The sequence below is a fragment of the Mauremys reevesii genome, linkage group 7 (genome assembly GCF_016161935.1).
Source record: "Mauremys reevesii isolate NIE-2019 linkage group 7, ASM1616193v1, whole genome shotgun sequence".
Lineage (NCBI taxonomy): Eukaryota > Metazoa > Chordata > Testudines > Geoemydidae > Mauremys > Mauremys reevesii.
The window spans coordinates 28,132,175-28,145,008 of record NC_052629.1 but is presented as its reverse complement, the minus strand read 5'-3'; the positions used below and the strand labels follow the sequence as shown (position 1 = coordinate 28,145,008).

At 39.5% G+C, this 12,834-nt stretch overlaps 1 protein-coding gene across 17 annotated transcripts in view; it reads left to right on the top strand.

Moving 5' to 3' along the window:
- The window catches only part of CFAP46 (cilia and flagella associated protein 46), a 193,885-nt gene that overhangs the window by 66,976 nt on the left and 114,075 nt on the right, over nucleotides 1-12,834 (top strand). For all 17 annotated transcript variants that reach the window (XM_039481097.1, XM_039481104.1, XM_039481098.1 and 14 more), the window contains 5 exons: nucleotides 2,161-2,255; nucleotides 3,645-3,755; nucleotides 4,859-4,958; nucleotides 7,889-7,987; nucleotides 11,257-11,447. In XM_039481097.1, coding sequence (XP_039337031.1) covers nucleotides 2,161-2,255; nucleotides 3,645-3,755; nucleotides 4,859-4,958; nucleotides 7,889-7,987; nucleotides 11,257-11,447 — 596 coding nt within the window. The remainder of the gene's footprint in view (nucleotides 1-2,160; nucleotides 2,256-3,644; nucleotides 3,756-4,858; nucleotides 4,959-7,888; nucleotides 7,988-11,256; nucleotides 11,448-12,834) is intronic.

Sequence of the window (12,834 nt, the reverse complement as noted above, 5' to 3'; positions counted from 1 at the left end):
TACCTGTCTCTATATATTTATATCTGTATCTATCTAATCTATAATATTTAAATTAAGGATCAGAATTTAATTCCAGAACTAGCAAAATGCCCTGTGAAGTCAGTGAGAGTTTTGCCAGCATCATGAATAAAGGATTTCAGCACTTTAAAAGTGGTTTATCACAAAATATAAAGATCACAAAATATCCCAGAATGCAGTTTCTGGTAAATTTTATTGTTGAATTTCTCTTTTCCATTTATCAGAAATTTCAGAACTTTGAGTATAACTGAAATAACAAATAATTCAAGGTAAAGCAACATAGAACTGATGTACGACAAAGGCAGATAACCGTGAAAATAATTTGCATAATTGTTCATTTTGCTGTTGTAGGCTACAGTCAGCCCTGGGGTAATGTCACTAGATTTTTACACCATGTTATTCTTATAAAACAATATTATAGGGATAGCTACTGCTAATAATATTTGGGGATACTCTATGTTGATAACTTAATAAACATAACCTGGGTTAATAAACTCTTCTTCATCCAATATGTTAATTAGCTTAGTTTACATTTATTAGCTCATAAATAAAATAACTCAAGTTAAACTATTTAAATATGAGAAAGTCCTATTTTAAAAGGCAAAAATTCCAGAGCAGCTAAAGTGTTTGGGGAAATGAATGAATGAACATGCGTGTATAGGACAATTCTTTATTAACTGTGCCTTACATTTCCCATTATACAAATTTTTCCAAAACATTTCTTGGGGAGCTGTAACATTTCCATGGTTTGCAACAGAACTGAAATTTGGCAAGGGAATGTTTGAGGTCACAGAAGTACCTCTTGTGGTCTCCCTTAAAATCCATTTAGATTTGGCCAAGTCTCAAATTGTTAAAAATCGCCACTTGCAATCTGCATTCTGCTTAATAGAGCTTGCTAGAGACTTACTGCTAAAATTGATTATCACTGCACCGGCACTAAGCATGTTCCCCAGCATCTCACTTCAGTGTGCCACTGATGGATTCTCTTGATCTTCAAAATGCTGATTGGCCTAGGATTAGATGCACTGAGTGTGAACTAGGAGACTATGAGATCTCAACTCATGTCCACTAATTGATGTTAATAATTCTGAGCTCTTCACATCATTATTGTTTGGCAAGACTTCATACCCCAGGGAGGGATTACAAAATGGAGGAATGGATTCCAAATCTTTAAAATGGGTGCAGGACTCCTTACAGTTGTGATATTAATGAAGCAGTAAAATGGAGGCAAAGCCAGGCTGTGCATTGTTAGGTGGTTGGAGACACTGTTGAGAGAATCAGCCTGGAAGTAGCCTTAAAATGAACATAAAATGGTTTTAAAATTACACCTGGATTGAATGTCTGAGGAGTGCCACCAAGCTTTGCCCTCCCTTTAGTGCTTTAGTAATAGCATAATTGATTCCAAGAGCCATGTACCCCATTCAGCTTTTAAATAACATTGCATGAGGAAAAATACTCTGTAGGGGATAAACATAGAGAATTCTTGAGTGGGAGATGGGTCGGGAAGGAGATAAAGAGATTGAAGAAAGGTAATGCAGGAATGGAAGAGCTTTTAAAATAACCAAAAAGTCTATTTGGGGTAGAGGGAAGCTAAACCTTCCTCACAAATAAGAGGAACAAAGGGTGAGATGGATGGGAGGACGGAGTAACAGGGTGAGGTGTGAGAGAAGTTGAGGTGGTCATGTTTGTTGGCATGTGGAAGATGAGTACAATAGGCAGTAAATCAGGGTAAATCAGAGCAGATGAATTTGTGTGCTGTGGTTAATGGTATATAAATATACAGGTGTGTGACAGTAGTGGTACAGTGTTCATCCACAGTACTTGGAGGCGACTGTTTCAGAATCACAGCTTTTAAATAAATGCTTTAGTTAGTACTTTAAATCAAATCCTAATAGTATGTAGAGGTTTCACTTATTAATGGGCCAAAACCTCAGGTGGCATAAATTGGCATAGCCCTAGTATGTAAAATATTCTTGCCTGTTATGCAGGAGGTCAGACTAGATTATCACAATGGTCCCTCCTAGCCTTAAAATCTATGGAAGGAAAAATGTAGTCAATGAACCTACATTAATTTACACCAGCTGAGGACCTGTTCTTTGTGGTTTATTAAAATGGTGACTTATTTTGTTACAATTTTTGTAGGTGCATCACAAACTAATGACCACTTCCCAGATAGAGGAAGACATACAAAGCTCCATCAGTTTGTCAGTCATTTATAAAATTCAAACAATAAAATCGTAAGTATTGGAATCCATCTGTCCTTTTTAATGTTGATTTCTGACAATAAATATGTAAAGCCAGATCCTAGCTCCCGCTCTGGTGGCACAAAGCAGCTTGTAAAGCCAGTTTAGCTGATCACTCGAGGAATCCTCTCGCCTAAAGGAATCCTAGAAATCTGGGTGGCGTGGAGAAGCCAGGATGGATCCAATGCCACCCCTCTCCCAGCACCTAGCACAAGGGAAAGAGGTGAAATGGTCCATTGGGATAATGTGCCATTGTGCGAAAATTATGCTGAGGCCCCAGAACTGAGGGAATTTAAAGATGTCTTAAAGTCATCATTGCATAAATGTAGCTGAGTACAGATAACTACATAAATCTTAAATGAGGAGAGAGAGAGAATTGTGGAAGTCACATCTTAAATATAGGGGGCAAGTCATAAAGGGAGAAATTATCACCTATAGCTTTTAAAAATTTAAAAACAAAGAACAAAACACAGGCATCTAGACCTTGCTTTCTCTTAGCAACTGCCAAACACAACTGAGCCCATGGTCCCAAAAAGTTAACCACATAATTTTCCCTACTTCTCAACCAAAGAGCCATTCATTTAAGGGCAAGTTCTGTTCTTATGTAGATAGAGGTAATTCTGGAATAACTTTTGCTTATGTAAATAAGAGCGGAATTGAGCACTCTTTTCTTTGAGCCCCTTTTCCTTGCCCATATGTTCAGTTTCATTCTCCATCTCTAACATTTCTCTCACTCTGAAGTTTTCTTCTTGTCTGGGATTGAAAACATTTTTTCGGATTCCAGATTCCATTTGAATCCAGATAATTCAAGATATCCAAGCGTATGCTGTTCATGTGGATATTTTCTTATATGGCGTCTTGTTTCTTGGGAATCCTTAGCTATTTCTTGCCATGTTGCTACGTTTACTTTCATTTTGAATAATTGTTACAATAAGCAGCAGTACATTCCACTTAGATGATAAGGTAGAAACATTACTGTGGTATGGGGACATACAATACATCTACAGAGCAAAAAAAACAACCAAAACCCACAGAAGTGAGCCTCAGAGCCTGGGCCAACTGACTTGAGCCCACAAGGCTTGCACTGTGGGACTAAATTTATCAGTGTATACATTCAGGCTTGGGCTAAAGCTTGGACTCTGAGACCAAGTAAGGATGGAAGGTCTCAGAGCCCAGGCCACAGCCCTAGAGCCCAAAAGTCTACAATGATCTTTTTAGCCTCACAGTGTGAGCCACACAAGCCTGAGTTAGTTAACCCGGACTCTGAGACTCATTGCCTCAGGAGTTTTTTTGCAGTGTAGGTGTACCCAGAGTGTTACAGAAGAATATTTGAAATATTTATTTTTCTGATTAAATAATCATTAGTATTTAATATAATTGCAGACAATTGGATACAAATGAGTTTCCAAGAGAAGCCACCACAAGTCTGAATACTGTGTTTGAACTTTTGAAACAGTATGACGAGGATTCTTCAATTTCAGTTCTTGATGAAAAGTAAGTTTTATTGGTCATAGTCCTCTGAAAGCTCATGATGAGCCTGATTCTGCTCCCATTGAAGTCCATAGCAGAATTTCTGTTGATCTTTGTGAAAGCAGTTATTCTTAATCATCATTATTTGCAATAGCACTTAGACGTTCAAATGAGGGATCAAGGTCCACTTTTGCTAGATTAAACAGCCCTGTAGTATCAAATATCTTTTCCCTGTGTAGGTACTTATAGACCATGATTAAATCTTCTTTTAACTTTGTATTTGATAAACTAAATAGATTGAGCTATTTAGTCTCTCAATTTAATACAATTTTCCAGACCTTAACCATTCGAGCTATTTTCTGAACCCTCCCTAATTTTTCAACATGCTTTCTGAAGTGCAGACACCACACTGGACCCAGTATTCCAGCAGTGGTCTCACCAATGTTGTATACAAAGGTAATATCTTCTTTTTACTCTTCATGCTTGATATTCTCCTATTAATCCATCCAAGTACTATCTTAGTTATTTTAGCCATCATTTGCACTGGAAGTTCATGTTCATTTGATTATCTTTCAGTCCTCCTTAGGGTCACAGCTTTCTAGAATGCAGTCCCCTTCCTATATGCATAACCTACATTCTCTGTTCCAAGATATACAACCTTACGCTTGGCTGTAGTAAAATGCATGACATTTGATTGCACCAAGTTTGCCAACTGACCTGGATCACTCAATATCAATGATTTGACCTCATTATTTGCCACCTTGCCTGTCTTTGTGTTATCTGCAAGCTTTATCAGCAATTATTTTATATTTTCTTCCAGATCAGTGAAGATGATGATAAGAAATGGTGTTGGGCTAAGAACCAATCCCTGCAGGATCCCATTAAAACACCCTCACTGGTTGATAATTTCCCACAGTTACATTTTAGTATTGATCAGTTAGCCTGCTCTTAATTAATTTACTGTTTGCTGTATTGGTTATGTATAGTGCTAGTATTAAATTGCAATGGCCTGCAGTATTAATTCAGATACCTTAGAGAAATCCAAGTGAGATTTATCACCTTAGGGAATTATATCAAGTTAATTGTATGAGACAAATGATCTTTTAATGATTTTATTATTTTTGCAGAATTCCTTTGCTTCTAGAATTGGCTCGTCTTTCTTTGAAGTTAAACTGTATCCAACTTGCATTTGATTGCATACATGATTTGAAGAGATCTGGGATTAAAGTAAGTGTTAGGATTACACTGGTGTAATACTTTATTGTAACTATGCTTCAAAACAATTCTGTAATGCATTGAGGCCTATTCTCACATTGAGGTACTGATGTAATTAACCCTCATTAATGTGAATAAGAGTTACTTGCATACATCTTCTGTCCCTAAATTAGAGATAAGATGAAAGATGAAGGAAAAGAGTTTAACTCACAATAGTTAAAAGAATAGTTTTGATAAATAAAATGTTAAATACAGATTCTTGTCCATATTTTGAAACTGTCTCCTGTGGAATGTCTTAATTGGGGATACCTCCAAAACTCCTCATGTGGGAGTTATCTCTCTCTCAAAATGATGTCTGCAGTTTTAGAAAAGATTTAACCAGCCCAGCTTTGGAAGATTCTGTCAGCCATCTATATGTAAGCTATAAAAGCAGTGATATTTTACTTAATATTCACGTCACTCTTTTTGAATAAAATATTGTGTAATCAACCTCAGTATACAGCAGGTGGATTCCAGCCCTGCTGAGAGGGAAGTGGGGCATTCATCTGTGCCAAGGTTAGGTTTTTGGTTAGGGTTAAGGTATGGGGCAGTTCAAGAGGGGCTTGCCAAAGACATACCTCAGGTTATTCACTCTTCTCGGTACTGGGAGGTCATAGGGCTGTTCATTCAATGAACACACAAGTCTGTATAGGCTGTGAAACCAGCTGCTCTTGCTATCCCCTTCCATTGCTGGATTTGAGAGGTTGAGTCCTGCTCCTTCCCCAAGCCTCTTCTCCTGACATTTAATTGTTTTAATTATTACTATTCTGTAGTAATTAGATTATGGTGGCAAACAAAGTGTATACCTAGGGGATTGGAGTGGAGTATTGTGTGCCTGTCCTGCATGCTGTCACTATAACTGTTGGCCTGGATGGGTGTTTTCCCCTGTCCACTCTCACCTCCAGACTGGCTGAAGGGGCCTCTGGTGTTTATTCTTTCTGTCCCTTTATTGTCTACCACTGCACATAGGGAGCCCTAAATTTCTCAGGCATTATAGTGTGTGGAAGAGCTGCTGTTCCTGTGGGGCAAGAGAAGGATTTACAGATTCAAAAACTATGTCCCTCTCCCCAAAGTGTGTGTGTGTATGTATATATATGTATGTGTGTATGTATATATATGTATATATATATATATATATATATATATATATATATATATATATATATATACATATACATATATATATATATAGATATATATGTATATATATATATATATATATATATGAGGGCACCTGTTGCAACCAATACTATTAAGGTTGCCTGGTGATTTCCATTATAAACCCCTGTTTTCAGTTGCTTGTAACTTTACCAAAATTTAACCGTTGAGGCTGAAATTTTCCATGTTAGCTGTCTACCTCAGGCTGATTTGTTTTTTGGTGTTGTGTTTTGTTTTTTTGATGTTTTTTAATTTCAACCAAAATGGTGTGGCCATTTCAAAGAATGAGGGTAGGGAAAAATAAAGTTTGGAAAGTTCTTGCACCCCCCATGCTTTGGAATAGCAGCTTGAAATTTGGCAACAGGGGGTGCTGTCAGTGATGTGTATTTTTACTGCCCCAAGAAAATCTACCAAAATGTGGCCAAGTTATAAGACTTTGAAAAATCATGGTTGACCCAAAATCGCCAAAGATTCCATCCTTACTGAGGATGCTTGAGCTTCTCACAGCTCCTAGTGCTGACTAACCTGTGCATGCACCATCTCCTACAGAGTGACTGAGCATGCTCCTGCCCTTCATAGCTCCAGCATGTGAGCAGGTTGTAGCATACACCATCCCCACAGAGCGACTGAGTACACTGCAGCCCAGGGATATGGGGCAAACCTGCACTTTCCTTGTACTGTCTGCTTCTGGCTACTCTGGGCCAGGATGGGTCTGAGCACTAGATCTGAGAGCAGGGAGCCTGATCATCTATGCTTTCGGTGAGACACTTGCTGTCACTCAGAGAGTGTGGAAGAAAGCGTCTGATTCAAATGCAGCGGGGGCTAAGTGTCAGACCTAGGGCATTGTGAGGATAGACTGGGGGAGTATATTGGGAGCAGGAGCCTAGTGTATGAAGACTGATCCTGGTTGGGCAAAGAGGCTGGGAGCTGGAGAGTAAAGTGTGCTTGGTGGAGGGGAGCAATGAGCTAGTGGGCACTGGGGGAAAACTGAGGTCAGACTAAAGTTTGTTGAATCAGAGAAATGTCTGCAAAACATTTTATTTTTGATGAATCAGCATTTTCTGTTGAAATTCTGTTTTGTCAGAAAATTCCTGACCTGCGGTACTATTGAGAGACCTATTAGAATAATTTTTCATATAGATTTTAATTTTGCACCTTTCAGAGGCAAATATCTGCATCAAAATATCAACAATAGCATTGGAGCCTATGCAACATGTAAAATCAGATAATTTTGTTCAGTACCAGCTCAGAAGCAATCAACCATCATTCTTGACTCTTTTGTCTTACTCTTGAGAATTGTATGTTTTAAATGTAATAGAATAGGGTTATCAGTACTCCTAAGAAGTAAACTAATGGAAAAAGAATTAAAAGTACCTGTCCTTTTCAATCAACACAAAATCTTTGGTGTTTCCATTTGCCCTTTCTACTGTACTTTGCAAACATAATGGGTTGAATTCTCCTAGCTGCCAAATCCTCTTTGTGAACCTTAAATGACTGGAGATAGCCACTTGAGAATTCTCTCTGTACTGGCATGTCCATCTCCTGTGCCAGCTTCTCCCAAAGTCTGAGATGTATATGAACGGGGGTGTGGGAGGGTGAATAATGTTTACTCCAGTGGCTCCACTCCTTCATTTCAGTGGGACAGCATGGGACTTCACTAGCATATCTGTTTGCAAGATTGGGGTCTAAATCACTATACTTGTAATTCATTTTACAAATATATTTTATATATTTATATTTCATAGGAGCCAGGGAAACTGATTGAAATAGAATGCCTGGAATGTGAATATGAAGTCCAGAAACTTGGCACTAAAATTGCAACCTATACGAAAGGTGTTGTTGAGGTATGTTCTTTAATTAGCACTAATTTGTATGAAGGTGAACATTAACTTTGTTAAATTTTCTAAAATTTGCACATTAACTGTGTCTCAATCTCATACAACTTTGTGTTTTAAAAAAAAATCATTTTCAGTTTTTTCCATCAATTTTAATATATTATCTTTCTAATGGGCCTGAAAAAAAAGAACATTGGGTGAAATAAATAGAATCCTCTGTTCTGCCATGATATCTACAATTCAGTATAACAGGGCCATATCATATTGTTCCACAAGAATGAACCAAATTGTCTGGTTATACCGAAAGAACGATAGGAGACATTTGATATGGTTTTAATCATGCTGCAGCTCTATTAGATGTCTTGGACTATCTGGCAGATAAAAGTGTACAGTGGAGGTAACCCCATGTTTATAGAGTAACTTCCCAGGGGGATTCCACCAGCCACCCTCTCTTTTTCCATCCAGGTCCCCTAGCCAACCCATTGCTGGCACCTTACCATCCACCCTCCTTGTAGGAGGGTTAAGGTGGGCTATAAGAAAGGGGGTTTGGCTCCCTGCTGTACCATTCATCGGAACCCCAACTCCTCTCCATTCCCGTTCCATTCATTTGACCAACATCTCCTTTTAAAGTCTTTTACCAAGCCATTTATCTGGGCACTGTACACCTTCCGTAAGGAATACCTGCACTGGACATCTGCCCCACACTTACATAATGAGTTGCGACATATAGCCTAACTCCCTTCATGCCACACATCAACAAAGCTCTCCCCGAAGCCACTGTGGGGAAGGCAAGAAAACCCCAACTTCACCTAGGGCAATTTGGTAATAAGAAAAAAATCCTTCCCAGCCCCCCTAAAAAGGGTCTGCTAGCACAATGCCTATAACAAGTCTAGACCAAACCTGGTACTTCACCACCTAAAGGGGAAGAAGGGTGGGTGCTGCCTCCACCTGCTCCATGTAAAAAGGGGCTTCACCACACAGGCTGTGCCTTTTAAGCTCTTATGTCCATCTGGTTCCCAGGAGATGAGTTAGTGTCACCATACTGGCCTGTTGTCCCCTTCTGCAGCAGTTTGACCTCTCCCTCACCTCCCATAAAGCACTGTTCCCTTCATTTGGCCAGCCAGCCAAATTCTCCCCTGCTTAAAGGCATGCAGTCACTGGCAAAAAGGGGACAAAGGAATGCTGTTTCATACTCATATTTTTCATCATATCTAGGGAAACTATTTTCATACACATTGTGATGGGTTCGGTCACAGAGACCCCCTTGGTACTGTCAACTGACGTGCTGGATTTACCTCTGAGCCTGTTTTCCCTGTCAGCTTGGGACGCCAGAACCCTGCCTTTTTGAACCAGACACACTAGTCTGCTGCAACATAGACCCAGGTCTGGTCCACACTCCCAAAGCTGCAGACTTTAATCAAAAACTGCTCAGCAAGTCACCTATCTCCAGCACCCAGACATCCACTTCCCAATGGGATCCAAACCCCAAATAAATCTGTTTTACTCTGTATAAAGCTTATATAGGGTAAACTCATAAATTGTCCGCTCTCTATAACACTGATAGAGACATATGCACAGCTGTTTGCTCCCCCAGGTATTAATCACTTACTCTGGGTTAATTAATAAACAAAAGTGATTTTATTGAGTATAAAAATTAGGTTTTAAGTGGTTTCAAGTAATAACAGACAGAACAAAGTAAGTTACCAAGCAAAATAAAACAGAACATGCAAATCTAAGCCTAATACATTTAAGAAACTGAATACAGGTGAATCTCACCCTCAGAGATGTTCCAATAAACTTCTTTCACAGACTAGACTTCTTGTTAATCTGGGTCCAATCCTTTCCCCGGTACAGTTCTTGTTAGTTCCAGCTCAGGTGGTAACTAGGAGTTTTCTCATGACTGCAGCCCCATTTATTCTGTTCCACCCCCTTTTATAGCTTTGGCACAAGGCGGGAATCTTTTGTCTCTCTGCATCCCCACCCTTCCTTCTAAATGGAAAAGCACCAGGTTTAAGATGGATTCCAGTTCAAGTGACATGATCACATGTCACTGTAAGACCCCTAAGCCTCCATTCTTTCCGGCCTGACTCACAGGAACACAGGAAGACTTAGAAATAAACAGAGCCATTTGCAACCAATTGTTCTAGTTAATGGGAGCCATCAAGATCCTAAGGCACCGTTAATGGCCCATACTTTGCATAGTTACAATAGGACCTCAGAGTAATGCTTCATATTTCTAATTTTAGATACAAGAATGATACATTCATACAAATAGGATGAACACACTCAGTAGATCATAAGCTTTGTAATGATACTTTACAAGAGACCTTTTGCATAAACCATATTCCAGTTACATTATATTCACACTTATAAGCATATTTCCATAAGCACATGGAGTGCAGTGTCACACACATTAAGGGCTAGATTTTGCAAATATCTGCATGAAGGAGTAACTTTACTCCCATAGGTAGTCACATTGAGTTCAATGGGACTAGTCACATGAGTAAAGTTGCTTCTGAATAGAAGTGTTCACATGTTTGGAACCTAAAATATCAGTCACTTATTTCAATTATTGAATAATTAGAAAAAGACATATCAGTGCTATTATCATTTGAATAAATACAATAGAAATTTAGATATATTTAAGAAGTATCCATAAAACAAATGGATATAATGAAATTTCTTTCTAGTTTTTACTGTGTTAAAACTCAACTGAAAGCTAAGAACTTGTGAATTTCTGCGGTAGAGCCCTATTTATGTAGGTGGGATTTTCAAAGAGCTCTGTGTTGGCTTCCATTGAAGTCAGTGGGAGTTTTTCCATTGATTCGAATGGAGCAGAGTTAAGCTAACACTGATTCCTTTGGAAAATCCCACTTAACGTTTCTTCACTTCTTTCTACGCCATGTTAGAACCTCAGCAGCTGATGAATGTACTAAATCCTCCGAATTCACAAATAATCCACAATCATGGATTTCTGTTATCATAGGCAATAGGGATAGACAGACAGGCTCCTGGCTGGGTGTGGCAGTAGCTGTAGCATTATAGCATACCTAAAATGACATTCTTTAGCAGTCAAAATGAGACTTTAAAAAAAAAATTCATTTACTGTGCATGAAATACGGGGTGCACTTAAGGTCCGTGAAAATGGCATAAATCAGAAACTACAGAGGCTGTTTTCTGTTGGAAAGAACCTAAAATTGCAGTTTTACAATAATATTTAGCAAATCATTTGTATTACTTGTATATATAATCAATGTGAAGTAAATTTTTATTTACAGACTCAGCTGAAAGTGATAAGAAGACTTGAACAAACGTTGCAACATGCAGTTCGACTGGGAGACCCCAATGTTATTCAAGTGGTTTGTGCTACGCAGTGGAATCTTTGCCTGCCACTGCTACAACACAATTTGCATCAACATGTACGAAAACCATTAATATCTGTTGCTGATATCTTAGAAAAGATTGACAGGTAAATTACTATGCTATGTATGTTGTTATTTGTTACTTTCAAAAATAGCGTTAATTTGAAAGCAAATGTAAAGACCAAAAGGTGATTATGGGCATCAGTAAAAGATGGTTAAAAATAATATTTAAACAGGACACCTAAATAATATTGCATTTCTAGGGTAGCCTTCCCTTATGTAGATGTCAAACATCTTTGAAAACTTTCTCAACAGATTATAATAAATGAAACTATCTGGATAATCTGTATCTCACCCTATCTACCACTAAAATGCAGCCTTCTCTTGAATGAAATATCACAAATGATTAATGGCATACAGAAACACTACAGTTTAGGACAGGAAGTGAGGAATAATGAAGCCAATCGAAATTATATTGTGTCATCATAATGTGATGAAATATGTTGGAATATGGCCTGGATTCTGACATGAACATCTCTGCATCTGGGAAAAATACTGCACAATATATAATAAGTCTTTGTTTGATTATACATGTCCATTCCACTATAGGGGTTTGTGCACCCAGCTCACTGTTGTTGGAGACTTCCTTCCCTCTGCGGCACCTGTCGGGGTGGAGTAAGCACACACTGTTGCCTTGTGCTACTATGCACAGGTAAAACAGGTGGAGTGGCCCTGAACCCACCCATCAATTCCTTCTTACTGCTCATGGTGGTTGTTAGAGGTGGTGTTTCTTGCCTTTGCAAGTCCTTCCCTCTTTCTTGTACATAGTATCTGTTTATTATAATTCTAGAATAGTCTGAAGGTTTTTCATAGTTTCAAAGTTAGATTTAGTGTTAATTTTTAGTTTTTGGTAGTTTGGACTCTGTGATTCCTGCCTGGATATTAGGACTGTGTTGCGAGGCGCGACTTACCCCTGCGGCTCCTCCTGCTGGTACCTTCTGGGAATTAGCTCGCTAGCTCCAGAGTCCCCTCTGCAGGCCGAAGTCTTGCCACTCGCTGCTTCTGGGCCTCGTGTCCCTTTCTTCAGGTGCTGCCCCCAGGCAGTACACCTACTCTCGGGGTCTCCCCACCCAGGGAAACCCCCACCCATTATCCCCACCTCTCCTCAGTATATGGCTACTGCCAGCCCCCATCTAGCCCCTGCTCACTGGGCGGACTGCAGTCTAATTGCCACTCATCACAGCCAAGGAGGGGTTTGGACCTGCTGCCTCTGCCTAGCCTCGGACTGTCCCCTGCAACCCCAGTACCTGTTTGGCCTTGTACTAGGCCGCAGCCTGGGGATTTCCAGGCTGTTTGCTCCCCAGCTCCCTTGGCCTTCCCCCAGCCCTGCTCCACTCTAGGTACCTTCTCTAGCTCACCAGCAGCCAGGCCCGTCCCTCTCTACAGGTAGAGAGACAGTCTCCCAGCCTCTGGCCCTCAGCCCTCTTATAGGGC